The sequence below is a fragment of the Mastomys coucha genome, chromosome X (genome assembly GCF_008632895.1).
Source record: "Mastomys coucha isolate ucsf_1 chromosome X, UCSF_Mcou_1, whole genome shotgun sequence".
In the NCBI taxonomy this organism is placed as follows: Eukaryota; Metazoa; Chordata; class Mammalia; order Rodentia; family Muridae; genus Mastomys; species Mastomys coucha.
In genome coordinates, this window is record NC_045030.1 from 104,583,585 (window position 1) to 104,598,010 (window position 14,426).

General features: G+C 38.5%; 1 protein-coding gene across 2 annotated transcripts in view; it reads left to right on the forward strand.

Annotated features, from left to right (window-relative positions):
* The first annotated feature begins 5,296 nt into the window (after positions 1 to 5,296).
* The window catches only part of Uprt (uracil phosphoribosyltransferase homolog), a 23,849-nt gene continuing 14,719 nt past the window's right edge, over positions 5,297 to 14,426 (forward strand). Inside the window, exons 1-2 of one of the 2 annotated variants that reach the window (XM_031366325.1) lie at positions 5,297 to 5,341; positions 5,443 to 5,865. In XM_031366325.1, coding sequence (XP_031222185.1) covers positions 5,480 to 5,865 — 386 coding nt within the window. In that variant the 5' untranslated portion in view covers positions 5,297 to 5,341; positions 5,443 to 5,479. The other variant, XM_031366324.1, reaches the window with a different exon arrangement.

Here is a 14,426-nt window from a genome sequence, read left to right on the forward strand (position 1 = left end):
CCAGGCTGGCCTTGAACTCAGAAATCCACCCGCCTCTGCCTCCAAAGTGTTGGGATTAAAGGCATGCATCACCACTACCTGACTTCATAGTTTTCATATTTCATATATTTCATTCGTCACTATAAAGCCTCTCACAGAGTTCAAAAGAATTATGCTCTCTTTCTCTTTGATTTTTAAATAAACACTTTATTAATGATTAAGGTGTCAAGAAGTGAGGGAACTAACTGGAAGCCATGAACTTGGAATGCTAAGATCTCAGTTCTTAGCATGTCAATTTCACATACTTTCTTTTATACATATAATGTGTGCTCTTTTATATGAGATCTTCATATACTGCCCCACACAATTCCTGGGGACTGTTAAGGATCTATCTCTAGGGATGGCTTTGTACTCAGCAAGTAAGCTAACTTCCAAGGATTAAGCAATATATATTTTAAAAGACATTGCAGTTTTTGAAATCCTATAAAAATAAGTTAGCACAAAGGATATTATTTTAAATGAAATGGTGCAGACACAGAAAGACACACACTGGACATCCATGCTGAAAAGAAAAAAATAATGAATTATAGAGTAGAAATGGTAATTGCTGGGGCTGTTGGGATATGGGAATGAGGAACTATTGGTCAAAGGGTGCGCTGGTTAGTTTTTTTTTTTTTAATTTTTATTTTTCAACTTGACATAAGCTAGAATCATACAGAAAGAGAAAACATCAGTTATTGATGCTGCACAAAAGCAGACCACCATCCAACTGAAGTTTCTGAATAAGGTCAACTTTACTCTTAACCAAAAAGTTTTGGTGCATGGCAGAGTGAACACAAAGACAGGAAGTGCACTTGGCTTTTTTTCTGACTTAGGTGATCACAACTGTGTCTTTCCTGGATTTGCTGGGATCTGACCTCCTAACCTTTCAAGATTAGCTAGTTTTAAAGAGTCCACAAAGGAAATGAAGGAAAAGGGAAAGGAATTCCTGCTCAGAGTCACCACTTTCCTGGAATGCAGTAGTGCCTTTGTGCAAACAAACGGTTTACCAAGTGCGGTTGGGTTAAAACATTTGCAAGAAAGTCTTACAAGGTGGGAGATTGAAAGATTTGAATCCTTTCTCATAAATACAAGTTTTACAGTGTTTGATAGGAAAGATTAATGTTTAGTGTTTTTAAAATGTCATGAGGCATTTTCTTGTGGGATGATTCATGTGGGATGGCCCAACCCACTCTGGGCAGTGCCACCCATGAGCAGTTAAAGTTGGGTTGCATTAAAAAGCAAGAGGTGGGGGTGGCAGCTAGGGAGATGGCTCAGAAATGAAGTGTTTGTTAGGAGACCTCTCTTTTGCAGGAGACCTTGGTTCCATTACCAGCAACCACAAAGTGATTCCCAACCATCTGTAACTCTAGTTCCAGGGGATCCAGTGGCTTCTTCTGACCTCCATGGGCACCAAGCATGTACATGGTTCATCTACAAATATGTAGGCAAAACACTCACACATAAAATAAGATTTAAAAAAAATTGTTTTTTAAAAAAAGTGTCTTGAGCCGGGCGGTGGTGGCGCACGCCTTTAATCCCAGCATTTGGGAGGCAGAAGCAGGCGGATTTCTGAGTTTGAGGCCAGCCTGGTCTACAGAGTGAGTTCCAGGACAGCCAAGAGTACACAGAGAAACCCTGTCTTGAAAAAAAAACAAAACAAAACAAAAAAAAAGTATCTTGGGCTGGAGAGATGGCTGAGCAGGTAAAAGCACTGACTGTTCTTCCAAAGGTCCTGAGATCAAATCCCAGCAACCACATGGTGGCTCACAACCACCTGTAATGAGATCTGACGCCCTCTTCTGACAGCTACAGTATACTTATTTATAAGTACATTGGGCCAATTCCCAACAACCAGATGAAGGCTCCCAACTATCTGCTCATCTACATGTACTCATATACATGAAATAAATAAATCTTAAAAAAAAAGTGTCTTGTTTTTAAAGCCAGAAATAGCAAGCTAGGAAGCAGTGTTTCTCCATGGTCTGTGCTTCAGTTCCTGACTTCAGTTCCTATTGGAGTTTCTGCTCTCACTTCCCTTTGTGATGGATTATGATTAGGATGAGTAAGCCAAATAAACCTTTTCCTTCCCAAGTTGCTTTCAGTCACAGTGTTTAATTACAGCAATAGAACACAAATTAGGACAAAGGGTATAAACTTGTAGGTAGAAAATGAATGAATACTGGGATCTAATTGCAGCATGGTGACTACGGCTCATATTATACTGTATCCTTGATATAGCTTTGCTACAGACTACATCCTTTTAGGGTATAGAAGAGTTAAGGCAGGGTCTTGTTACATATCCCAGGCTAGGCCAGAACTCAGTGCTCAGGAAGCTCTCAAAGACTCTATCATCTTGCTCCAGCCTCCTGAGGGCTGGAATTACACCTGAGCTACATGGCAAGACTTTGTCACAATAAAATAAAACAAAATGAAGCAAAACAAAACCAAGGTAAGGAATATGATAGCTAAATGATGGCACGGATATTCATTTGTGAAAAAAGTATCTCACAGTGCCTATTCATTGGCTATCCTCTTAAATAATGTTTTTGTTTATAACAAATTAAAATTATAGTGAAGTGCTTAAATACCACTGAATCCAATGCAAAGAAATAACCAAAGAGTTCAGGAGAGGATTAAGTATTTATTTATTTATTTATTTATTTATTTATTTATTTATTTAGAGACAGGCTGTCATGTAACTCAGGCTGGCCTTGAACTCTAGATCCTCTCATCTCTATCTACTGAGTACTAGGATTACAGATGTGGACCACTTTGGTCAGCTAGGCATAAGTAACAATACAAGATTATGTCCAGATTACTTAACTCAGTTAGTTACATAATACAAGTTTATATATAAAACATTGAGTTTCTCAAATTTACTTTTCAATGCTTATTTCTGCATGTATAGTTTACATGACATTGTCAAATGAATTAATCTCTATCTTCATTTTCTTTTAAAATGAATATAAGAAGTTGAACTATAGCCTAAAGCATTAGAAAGTTTAAGTGAGATACTTAAAGAATAGAAAATAGAGTTTTGATTTCTCCCAGCTTTAATACTCAGTTGTCACTTTAAATTAAACTCCTAAGTCTGAATTTTCTTAACTCTAAAACAAGAATTATACTGGGCCTAACTGTTTTATCATATCAAATGAGATATGAAAGTGTTCTCAAGAGTCACTATACTGCTGCATGTGAAGGACTTTGGTTGGCCCTCTACATTTGACAGTCTAAGTTAGTGCCTGAACTTCAATCCATCACAGTTAAGAATTTACTCTCATATTATTGGCTTTAGAAAATGTGTTAGCTCTTAAATACATCTTTGCAACGAAGAGAAAATATACCGATTTAAAAACAAACAACAAACTACCCACAATCAAACCAGGGAAATCTTCCAGCTTTTATTTTATATGGCTTTCTACCTACATCAGAAATTGATAAACAAGAAAGTCAGGCCGAAATGAGATAATGCTCCTGTTTTCATCTGTGACAAAGGTTTTGAGGTGCTGAGTAACAATATCCCTGCTTTCCAAAGATCCGGGCTGTCTACCACCATTTCAAAATTTCAAGACATTCACTTATTTTTTTTTTTTTTTTACTTTGTATCTGTTTTGACACCCTGGCAAATAGTAAAGATGAAATCCATATTTTATTAGCTGAATGATTTCATGTATCTTTAGGTGTGGGTAAAGGTGGAATTTAGAGTTGAAAGATGGGTTTCTGTGTTAGCTTTATTCCTTTTGGGATGTACAATCGATCTTAGACAATTATTTGATTTTGATTTTGTAGGACAGGGTTTATGCACTCTCTCTCTGCCCTTTCCTTAGTGTGTGTGTGTGTGTGTGTGTGTGTGTGTGTGTGTGTATCACAGGTTGACTTTGAATTGGTGATCTTCTTCCACAATACCCCAAGTGCTGGGATTATAGGCATATGCCAATGTGCCTGGCTTTTTTCCCCCTTGAGTTTTCAATTAAGAGAATGCATATGAATGCTTTGTAACTTCTTTATAAATTATAGAACATAACACTTAATGTGCTATTATGATTAGTCATTAGTAAATTTTTATCTTTCCAGAACCTAAAATACAAACCTGCTAATGCTTATTGGTTAATATAAGAAAGTATATGAATATATTTAATATGAAAGTGAAAACAGAAGACAGACTGACATTTGCACTGTTTCAATTCATTATTCTATGGCACTGAAAACAAGGTCACAGGATGATGGAATGATGGACAGTTTTGGAGTTGGGTTATCTTTGATCATGATACAATACTGGGCTTCTGTTAATTTCTCAAGAGTATTCATTGACAAAACAGATATTTGTTCTGGCCTACTTCAAGTTAGCAGATACAAGTTTTAAACCCAGAGACCTTTTCATTTACATTATGTGCTAGGTGAAAAGACTGTACAACCCTTCAAAAGTGTGAGGATTGTAATTTTATCATGCAGTGACATTTAAACTGTCTACACTATAATGATAGATAGTGATGTGCAGACTTGGAAGTAGAACACAAACAAATATTGCTTATTTTAATTATTTTTGAGACTAGAACTTGCTTTATAACTCAGGTTGGCTTTGAACCCTTGATCCTTCCACGTCAGCCTTCGAAGTGTGGGGATTACAGATGTGTGCCTTCATGTCAAGTTAAAACTCTGCATTTTAACAAGCTCGACAGTTGTTCTGATACACATGGACGTTTGCAAGTTATTATCCTAGACTTTCTTGGTAGGTGTCTATACATTTTTAAAAACCATCCTTCCAAATATTGTTTGGAAGAACAAAGAACAGCGTAATGAAAAAAATTATGCCACAGTAACCTGTGCAATACAGTGCCCAACCCATATCAGTAAGAAAAATTTTAGTGGTCAAGCATACTTAAGAAATGGCATCTTATAGAACATCTAGAAAGGCCAGCCTGCTAGCTGTTCTTACTTTGCTTCTTCTGTTACACAGATAAGCCTTTAGCTTGAAGATGCAACTGACTACCCAAGTATGTTTTCTTTGCCAAGTCAGAAAGTTAGAAAACATGTGCCTTGCGTGTATAATCCACCCGTATCTTTTCTTGGCTGTACCAAAGTTCTGATTGCAAGAAGTCCTAGAGGTTTTCTGAGGACTCAGCAACCAGGAATCTCTGGCTTAGCCACGTCTACCAAACTATGTGTGATAATCTCACAAGCAGGGAAGACTTAAAAGAGTTAACAAACTTGCATGCTGTAGACTGGCACAGAGATAGGCCAATAAGGTGTCTAAGCCGGCAGTGCGTCTGGTGTGGGCGGGTATAGGCAAAGCGTGCGAAAGGACCTCGGAGGCCTAGGGGTGAGAGGGCAGCCGGGGTTAGAGATTTGAAGGAGGCGGGGGCCACGAGAAAGCACGAGTCCGCATCCCTTACTTCCTGCCCTTTATCCCTTTATCCCTAGGGTTTGAAAGCATCGGGGATAGCTCGGGGCCCCGCCTATGGCCACGGAGTTACAGCGTCCGGACTCCATGCCCTGTCACAACCGGCAAGTAAACTCTACTTCGAGCCCAAGTCCCGAGCGTCTGCTAGCTGAGGACCGGGTCCTGGATCATGCAGAGGAAAATAAAGCTGCTATGGCTAAGCTGACTCTCCTCCCTGGGCACGCCCATTCTAGCGTGCTTTCGGAGCGGGACTCTCTGGCCTGCTGCAGCACTAATCTTCACCCTGAGAACCACAGAGACAGTAGTGACAGTGGCAACTACGATGCACCTGTCGGCGACTCCCTGCTAGGTGACTGTGAACTCCCCCGACAGATTGGGGCTCAGCTTAAGTTGCTGCCTATGAATGATCAGATCCGGGAGCTGCAGACTATCATCCGGGACAAGTAAGCCTAGAGCGGAAGGGGAAAAGGGAGTGGAGGGCTGCAGGGTGAAAGTAAAAAGCCTGTTTGGATTTGGCACCCTGGTCTTTGGGGATTAGAGCCAGGCCTCTTTCTTTGGCGAGTGAGTAGGGAGGGAGTCAGTGAGACACTTCTGTAGCCCTTTCTTAGTCACTGAGGTTAACATCGCTTTGTGTAGGAATGAAACATTTTAGATAGCCTTCAGCCTCTTCCGGCCTCTTTGTCTCTCTTAAGCATGACCAATCCTCAACTGTGCCAGGCAGGTACACACCCCTAATGCCATCTGCTCAGTTCCCGACCACGTGGTAAATATATAACCCAGAAATGGTTACTGCCTGTGGTTATTACACACGGACAGCCTAGGCTCAGAGAACTAAAGCAATTTCAAGGGAAATGATGCCGTGCTCCACCAGCCTCTCTGACTCACACAGACAGCATTTGCTCCTGCAGTGTGCCATTTTGCTTACTGTTTGGGAGTTCAGCTTTACCTGGTTGCCAGAAAGTTTGATTCCCACTCTGATCAAGACCGTTTTACTGAAAACTTACAGAATGTAGCTAACCGCAAAGGCAACCTAAGAACAAGTTGGATCCTCCTAATCCCACAAACTCAGTATAGCAAGAACTTGAAGTTCAAATATTTTGGAATATGAGTTTTCTTGGATAAATATGTACCACAGTGAAACACAGCAGCCATCTTTCCTTTTTTTCTTTCTTTTCCCTTTCCTTTCCTTTCCCTTCCTTTCTCTTGTTTCTTCTTTTCTTCTTTTTATCAGACAGGGTTTTCCTAAATGGCTGCTCAAACTCTGGCCTCAAACTCCAAGGCACAAATCAACCTCCCAAGTAGATGGAACTACTGGTCCCTAGACCATACCTGGCTTCTATCTGCAGCTTTAAATGAGCAGCTACGGCTCATTTAAGACCACTATCTTTGCAGCATGCCTCGACATTTAAAAAATGTCCTAAAGTAAATCAGATTTGGCAACCTTTTCTTCATATTCTCGCAGTGGGCTCCTGTGCTTCCTTACCACAGTTTTCCCGACTCTCACTTGCATGCATATACAGTTGCCTTTTGAACATAGCAGACTTGATTTCATAACTGCCACCTCAGCAGCCTTCATTGGCTTAGTAGAACTAACTTGGGCATGCTTAGCCCTCTTTTGGTTCTCTGTTTCTGCTTTCATTTAGAATTCCCCATATCCCTTTTTATTAATGGTCAACTCCTATTTTTTCAAGGCTAAACTCATTCTTCCTGGCTGATTTTCTCTGACCTTTTTAAATGGAAGTTTTCCTTTCTATTTTAAATATTACTATGTGTGTATGGTCCTTTTGCTTATTAGGTTTTATGACAAATTTTTACATTTTTTTTTAATTACAACTATTCCTTGCAAGTAATAGATGCTCAATCATTAAAGATTATTTCTACCTTTTGTGGAGATAGAGTTTTACTGTATAGCCCGGTCTGACCTGAGCTGTTTGATCTTCCTGCCTTAGCTTCCTGAATGCTTGAGTTATGGGGGCGGGGTGCACTGCTATTCCTGGACCTAGCTCTTAAGCTTATACTTATGAAACTGTACTATTTGTTTATAAAGAATCAGTATTGAAAACTATGATCACATGATCGAATGGCATAGAGGTCTTAAAAAGATGAGGCATAGTTTTGGTAGTTGTTGGGACAACTGAAGTAAAACATTTATGAAATAAAGAAAATTTGATAATTGTTAGAATTGACTAACTTTGGTTCTTGGACCCTATTACACTTGTAGATGAATTTTGGGGGCTCAGGAAATTTCTGGTAAATTTTATTTGCCTATGGTAATGGTTATTTAAAAAAAATATCTTTATTGAAGGACTGTAATATAGTTCAGTGGTAGAATTCTTGCATTATAGACATAAGACCTTGGATTTGATTCCAGGCACTGCAAATAAAAGAATATTTTTATTGAGACACAATTTTCATATACAATACAATTGAAACATTTTAAAGTATACAATTTAGTACTTTTCTGTGTATTCTTCACCTCCTACAGTCACTTTTAGAACATAGTCATCCCCACAACAAGAGACCTCACAGGTAGTCAATCCACATTTACCTAACATCCTCTCAAGCCATAGGCAAAAATTAGTTTACTTTATAGTTCCATTAGTTTGCCTATTCTGGACATTTTTTCTTTGTGTGTGTGTGGTATATGTGTGTGTTCATGTTTGTGTGGGTATAAGTATTCATGCATATACATATGTATATGGAGTATAGAGAAAAGTAGACATGTGATATCTTCCAGCATCACTATATACCTTATTTTTTGAGACAGGGTCTCTTACTGAACCTAGAGCACACCAATTCAGTAAGACTAGTTGGCCAATAAACTGCAAGCATCTTTCCATTTCTGTCTCTCAGTGCTAGGATTAAAGGTGTGCATCAGCCCAGACTTTTTGTGGGTGCCGGGGACCTGAACTGAAGGCCTTATGCCTGCATGCATACACTTCACTAACTGAGCCATATCCCTAGCCCTTAAATTTATTTTACTAATAGAAGAACACGTCAATGGAGAATCACATAAATATTAAGTCGGGTTAAATATATTTCTTTCAGCACTTGACAATTCTTTATGGTAAAGGCTTTCTAAATACTTTTTTCTTGATTTCTGAAAGGTGCAGCATTTATTATTATCTGTAGTTAACCTACTATGCAATAGTGTAATAAAGCTTCTTGCTCCTATCTAACTCTAAGTCAGTACTCCTTGATCAACCTTTCTACTTCCTTCTCCTCCCCTCTTCTCCCCAGCCTGTGGTTAAATCCATTTTGCTGTCAAACCTTGAGATCAACTTTTCAAGACTTCCCATATGCATGAGATTGTGTGATTGTTGCTGTTTTAGCCAGTTTCTTTTAGTGTGACGTTTTCAGCACTCCTTTGTGTGGCCGAATGGTAATTTATTGTATAGATTTGCTGCAGTTTATTAATCCATCCAATGGCTAATGAACATTTGGGTAGTTTTTGCTCTTTAGTTATTATGAAAAAGGCTGGTGTGAAGATTTGCTTATATGCCTTTGTGCAGGGGGAAAGATCTTCAGTTATCATTAGATTTCATAAAGGGTCGTTATGTAAAGGTTAACAAACATTAATACAGAGTTTGGAGAGACTGTGACATTTAGGATTTAATATGATGTATATGTATGTCTTGATTATATTTTATTATTCAGAAAAGCTTGGGTTATATAGCAACATGAGAATAAGTAGAATCCTTTGTAATTTTTTTTCTGTTTCAAAAAAGAGACAGTAGAATCCTGTGAAGGGATCTTAGACAACATATTTAACATCTTTGTCTTTTGCTTTATAATTTATAAAAATGCAGGTGTTGGCACAGCTTCGTGGAACTCTTTCCTGAGAGGCTAAAACAAGATTATATCCGTGAACACTGTTAGAAACGGTGAAGTGCTTTGTATATTTACAGTGTTTAAATTCTTCACATTGGAAATTATGCATGCCTTTTACTGACACCAGTTTAAGGAATTTGTTTGCACAGAAAATTCAAATTCTTAATTTGAAAATCAATACCAAATCCAGCTCTTGTGGCTCCTGCTGCTAATACCAGCATTCAGGAGGTGGGGGGAGAAGAATGGCTGTGAGTTTGAGGTTAGTCTGTGGTGGTTAGGAAAGAAACGGCCAGCTAGAACAACCTAGCAAGACCTCTCAAAACAAATAAAAAGACTGGGAGATCCTATAGAATTTGTATCCAGCTTTGACCCAGTATAGAAAGACCTACTGTAATTTTTCCTAATGAGGTGATGCTTATTCAGGATGGAGACAATATTTTTTTTGGCTTGTTTTTGTTTTTAGTTTGTTTTCCTTAAGCAGCATAATTTGTTAACAGAAGCTTTCTCTTCTCTCCTTCCTTCCTTCCTCCCTTCCTTCCTTCCTTGCTTCTGTCCTTCCTCCCTCCCTTCCTTCCTTCAATTGTCTTACTTTTATGCAAACAAGACTCATTTCAGGTATCTTAGGAGCTGACAGAATGTCTGTTATATCCATGTAGGTCTAGTTATGGAGGGTATCATAGTTTGTCCTCTTAGAGGCATATGCTTTTCTCTGTTTTGATAGAACAGCATGTACATATATTATGGAGGTCTCTGATAATAGAAACGTTTGGAGTACATGTTGTTTCTGATATTGTTCCTGGTTCTTAGAATCTATCTAGTAAAGGGATTGCTTTATGAATTGACTCTGGCATGGAGAAATGGGGTGATCAAACAGGACTGTATGTTGTTGTATATCTATAAAACAAGCAAGATTGAGAACATTGTACTGATTTAAAATGACTTTATTTTTGAAGTGTACAATATTTGAAACATAATATGTTGGTTGTATTATTGAATTTCAAGGAAATGATTTTCTCTCTTTGAGAGTGCAGTAATCTAAACACTGAATGGAATGGGTAATTTACTCGGCTACACATACATGGGTCACTGGCAAATGACAAAAAAGAAATGACTCCTTCATTTTCTTGTAGCTTCTTTTTTGTTGCTGTTGAAATGGATTAAACTATACTTCCCTCTCTTCCTGAATAATAAATCCAGTAGACTCTGAGTGTAATGTATTTTCCCCCATGAATATGGTTCATGACCTCATATGTAAGGCAATGAAGTGAATTTTAAAAATCACCATCCTGGTCCCAGAGTTGTGTGTGTGCATGCTCACACATGCGTGTATGGGAGGGAAGATTTTCTCCTGAAATATTAGAGTCAAGCTATATTATGAGCAGTTGAGTATATTCTGTCTGTATGCTTCTTCTAGGAGAAGCTTTGGCATGGATTCTGTAGGCTGTTTGGATAGAAGCTGAGCAATTATCTTAAGAGTTTTTCAGTCCATAAAATGGCACCAAAGAACTAGCCTTGTGACTAGTTGTGAGTCATCTGGAGAGGAGACATTTAACCTCAGGATGGATGAAAGTCCTGTGTAACCCTAGTATGAGTGTTGCCTAATATGATGTTGAGTCGTCTAAGTAATGTAATGTTCTTAGTCCAAGCTGTGCTTTAGAATTGATAGTGAAGGTTTTAAAAAAAAAAAACCACAAAACAAAACTTCCTGGCTCCTATTCTTAGATGTTGCTGGTGCAGTGTTGGGTGGAACCTACTTGCAGTATTACAAACACCACACATGATCACACACTGTGCTCAGGTGAGACCACTGCCTCTGGAAAAATGTCCGGGCTCCCAGTGTGGTGGCTGGCTTGGCTTCAGACTTGAGAGTGATTCAGGGATCTATATGGGAAAAAGAAGTAGCTTTAAAGGACTGGCATTACTTTGAGAGGAGAGGAATCTCCAAATTGGTCATTTCAATTTATATGAAACCAGAATGTTTACTACAGGGAAAATATAATTTGCAGATTGTTTAAAGCATGAACATGTTTTTTTTTGTTTTTGTACATTTCCCATATGAATTTTCTAACTGGATTTAGTGCAGTAGGAAGCCTCATCTTTAAAGTAGCACAAATTTCTGATATACTCTGTGTTGGGGCTATCCTAGTAATGTCTCACCAGTTATGTTAGACTCAAGCAGGTGAAAATGATATCTCTTGTTTTTCTACCTGCTTTTTGGCATTTATTTTGAACTCTGCTTGGAGATGCACGTAGACAAGGCATAGAACTCTGTTCTGCGAGCTTATTAAGAGGTGCTAACAAGCTGTGACTGTGCTGACTTGTATCTGGCAGGTAGAAAAAGCTTTTTTTTTTTTTAATTTCCCATTAAGTTAGATTAGTTTTAAGTATGTTGTTAGAGGTTTGTTTTTTGCAGGTAATGGGAAGAGTGCAATCAGTGGTGAACCATCTGTATGCTACAGCAAACCTTGGGGCTGTTCTTGATTTTAGTGATCACAAAATTGTAGAGGTAGAAATTATACTTTGAGAGTCGCACTAAATCGTTGCTTGAAGCGAAACCTTTGGATTGAACCCAACAGAACTGCTTTTAGGTTTTACTTCCCTTCCACCCATTGGTTTAACAAACATAATATGAAATCTGGGTCTTTGCACTTTTTATTTTTATATTATTACTTTGAAAGTCCATTAAATTATTTCTGTTCTTACCAGGTAAAACACATGATATATATATATATATATATATATATATATATATATATATATATATATATATATATATGTAACTTAAAATATTGCATGGAGTTCCTGAAATTGAAATTGAATTGTATAACCTGTATTTTTATTTGCTGAATGCTCACCCCAATTTCCCTTCTGTAAATGTCACAAACAATCTGTATATTCTTCCAGGATGAAAAGTGACGTATTTAAATTTTGGAAATGACATCCAATTCAGTGTTCCTAGGATGTGATTTTAGTTAAGCTTTTTTCTGAGTTATGCCTTAGGAGCATTTATTTTCAATTGCTTTTGGAAAGGATGTATTTTTTTTTCAGAATGGAGTGATACTCCTCAGGCTGGCCTTAAATTTCTTAGGGATGCTAGTCTATGAACTTTGTGATCCACTGGCTTCATCCTCCTGAGTGCTAGTATCACAGGTTTGCACTACCACACCCAGCAAAGGGAGTGTTGCATGTGGTAACCTTAGTGGCTTATTCTGTACAAGCTGTATCTTAAAATCATCTGCGTCTTCAGGAGGAACATTTTATTGATTTACTATTTGTATTTTATTTTGAGATAGGGTCTTGCTATGTAGCCTGGACTGGCCTGAAACTCCTAGTTTTAACTGATCCTCTGTGGTGTAATGATATTCTTGGGTGAACAAACATCTACTCGCCTGAGATAGGGAACCCAAGAAAACTACCAAAGTCCATCGTGTGAGCCGATAAGTTTTATTGGGCTTACTTAGAAGATCACAGATGACTGGAAGACGGCTGCATCAGCAAGACCCACCCCAGCATGGGTGACAGCTCACAAAAGCTGGGAACCTGGAGCACAGTGCACAGCCTGCAGGCAGCTCAAGAAAGGTTGGGGGGCACCCTTTCTGGGTAGTTAAATTTGTCTAAACCTCTTCAAGACAGCCCAGCTAGTAGAGTGTGAGTCTTGGCTGTTTTTATAGCTTCTATATGCTTGGAGAGGGAGGAGCGAGTTTATCTGGGTAATTTCAGGAATTTCCTGAAGCTACTGAGTTGTTTATTTCTGAGCTTAACTACCTTCTCTGCAGGATGGGATTTTTCATTTTCCTTAATAATATACTGTTGTTTCACTACTATCCCTTTTGCATCTTGTGTCTTAACAAGGTTTCTTCCAAGATGGAAGGTTTTGATTTCAGAGGCAACTGCTACAACACACATCCTCCTTCCTGATTCTGGTAGTTACATTTACAGGCACTGTGTCACCTTTATGTGGTAGCTTGAATGAGAATAGCCCTCCTTTGTGTATAGATTTGAATGTTTGGTTCCCAGTTGGTGGGCTGTTTAGATTAGGAGGTGAGGTGTTGTTGGAGGAGGTGTGGCCTTGTTGGAGGAGGTGGGCTTTAACATTGCAAAAGCCCTTGTCAGGCCCAGAATCACTGTGCCTGCTCCTTATGGATCAGAAGTAAGCTCTCAGCTACTGCTCCAACACCATGCTTGCCTGCTTGGCTCTATGCTCTCAGACATGATGGTCATGGCCTCACCCTCTGAAATCATAAGCAAGCTTCCAGCTAAACACCTTCTTTCATAAATTACCTTGTTCATGGTGTCTCATCATTGTAATAGAATGGTATCTAGCTGGGCAGTGGTGGCGCACGCCTTTAATCCCAGCACTTGGGAGGCAGAGGCAGGCGGATTTCTGAGTTCCAGGCCAGCCTGGTCTACAGAGTGAGTTCTAGGACAGCCAAGGCTATACAGAGAAATCCTGTCTCAAAACAAAAACAAAACAAAACAAAAAAAGAACAGTATCTAAGACAACTGGCAAATATATATATTTACATATATATTTACATATAATATATATACATATATATACACACATATATATATATATGTATATATATAAAAGTTAGGATTACCTCAAACTCCACTCAGGATGAACTCAAATTTTTGATCCTCCTGTTTCAGCCTTCTGAGCGCTGGGACTGCAGGTATTTCTCCTGGCTCTTCCGAGATTTTAAAACGCTGTCTAGAGAGTCTTACATACAAATAGGGAAGATTCATGTTGAGATACTCCCAGTTAAAAATGAAAATTTGCTTTCTGATATGAACATTGTTTCCATGTGAAAATTGCATTTTTACATGACTGCCTTTGTGTTTCATCACCTTGCTACAGTATGTGGCATGTGTGTTTGGGGGGACAATGTTTAGACAAGTAAATATTCCTATATATAGTTATGTCTCCATTGTTGGACATGTTTGGAGTTTGTATAATTTAAAGCATTCTCAGTTTAATATTAATTATAGTTCCATTCTTTGGATTCTGATTGCCTTGATATTGCCATTTATTTAAATATGTGACATTTGGGTACTTAAATATATTTTAGAATAATCTAGGAGTTGGGTATGATTATGCACATATTTAACACAAGCACTTGAAGGCAGAGACAGGTGATCTCTGTGAGTTTGATGCCAGCCTGATCTAAGC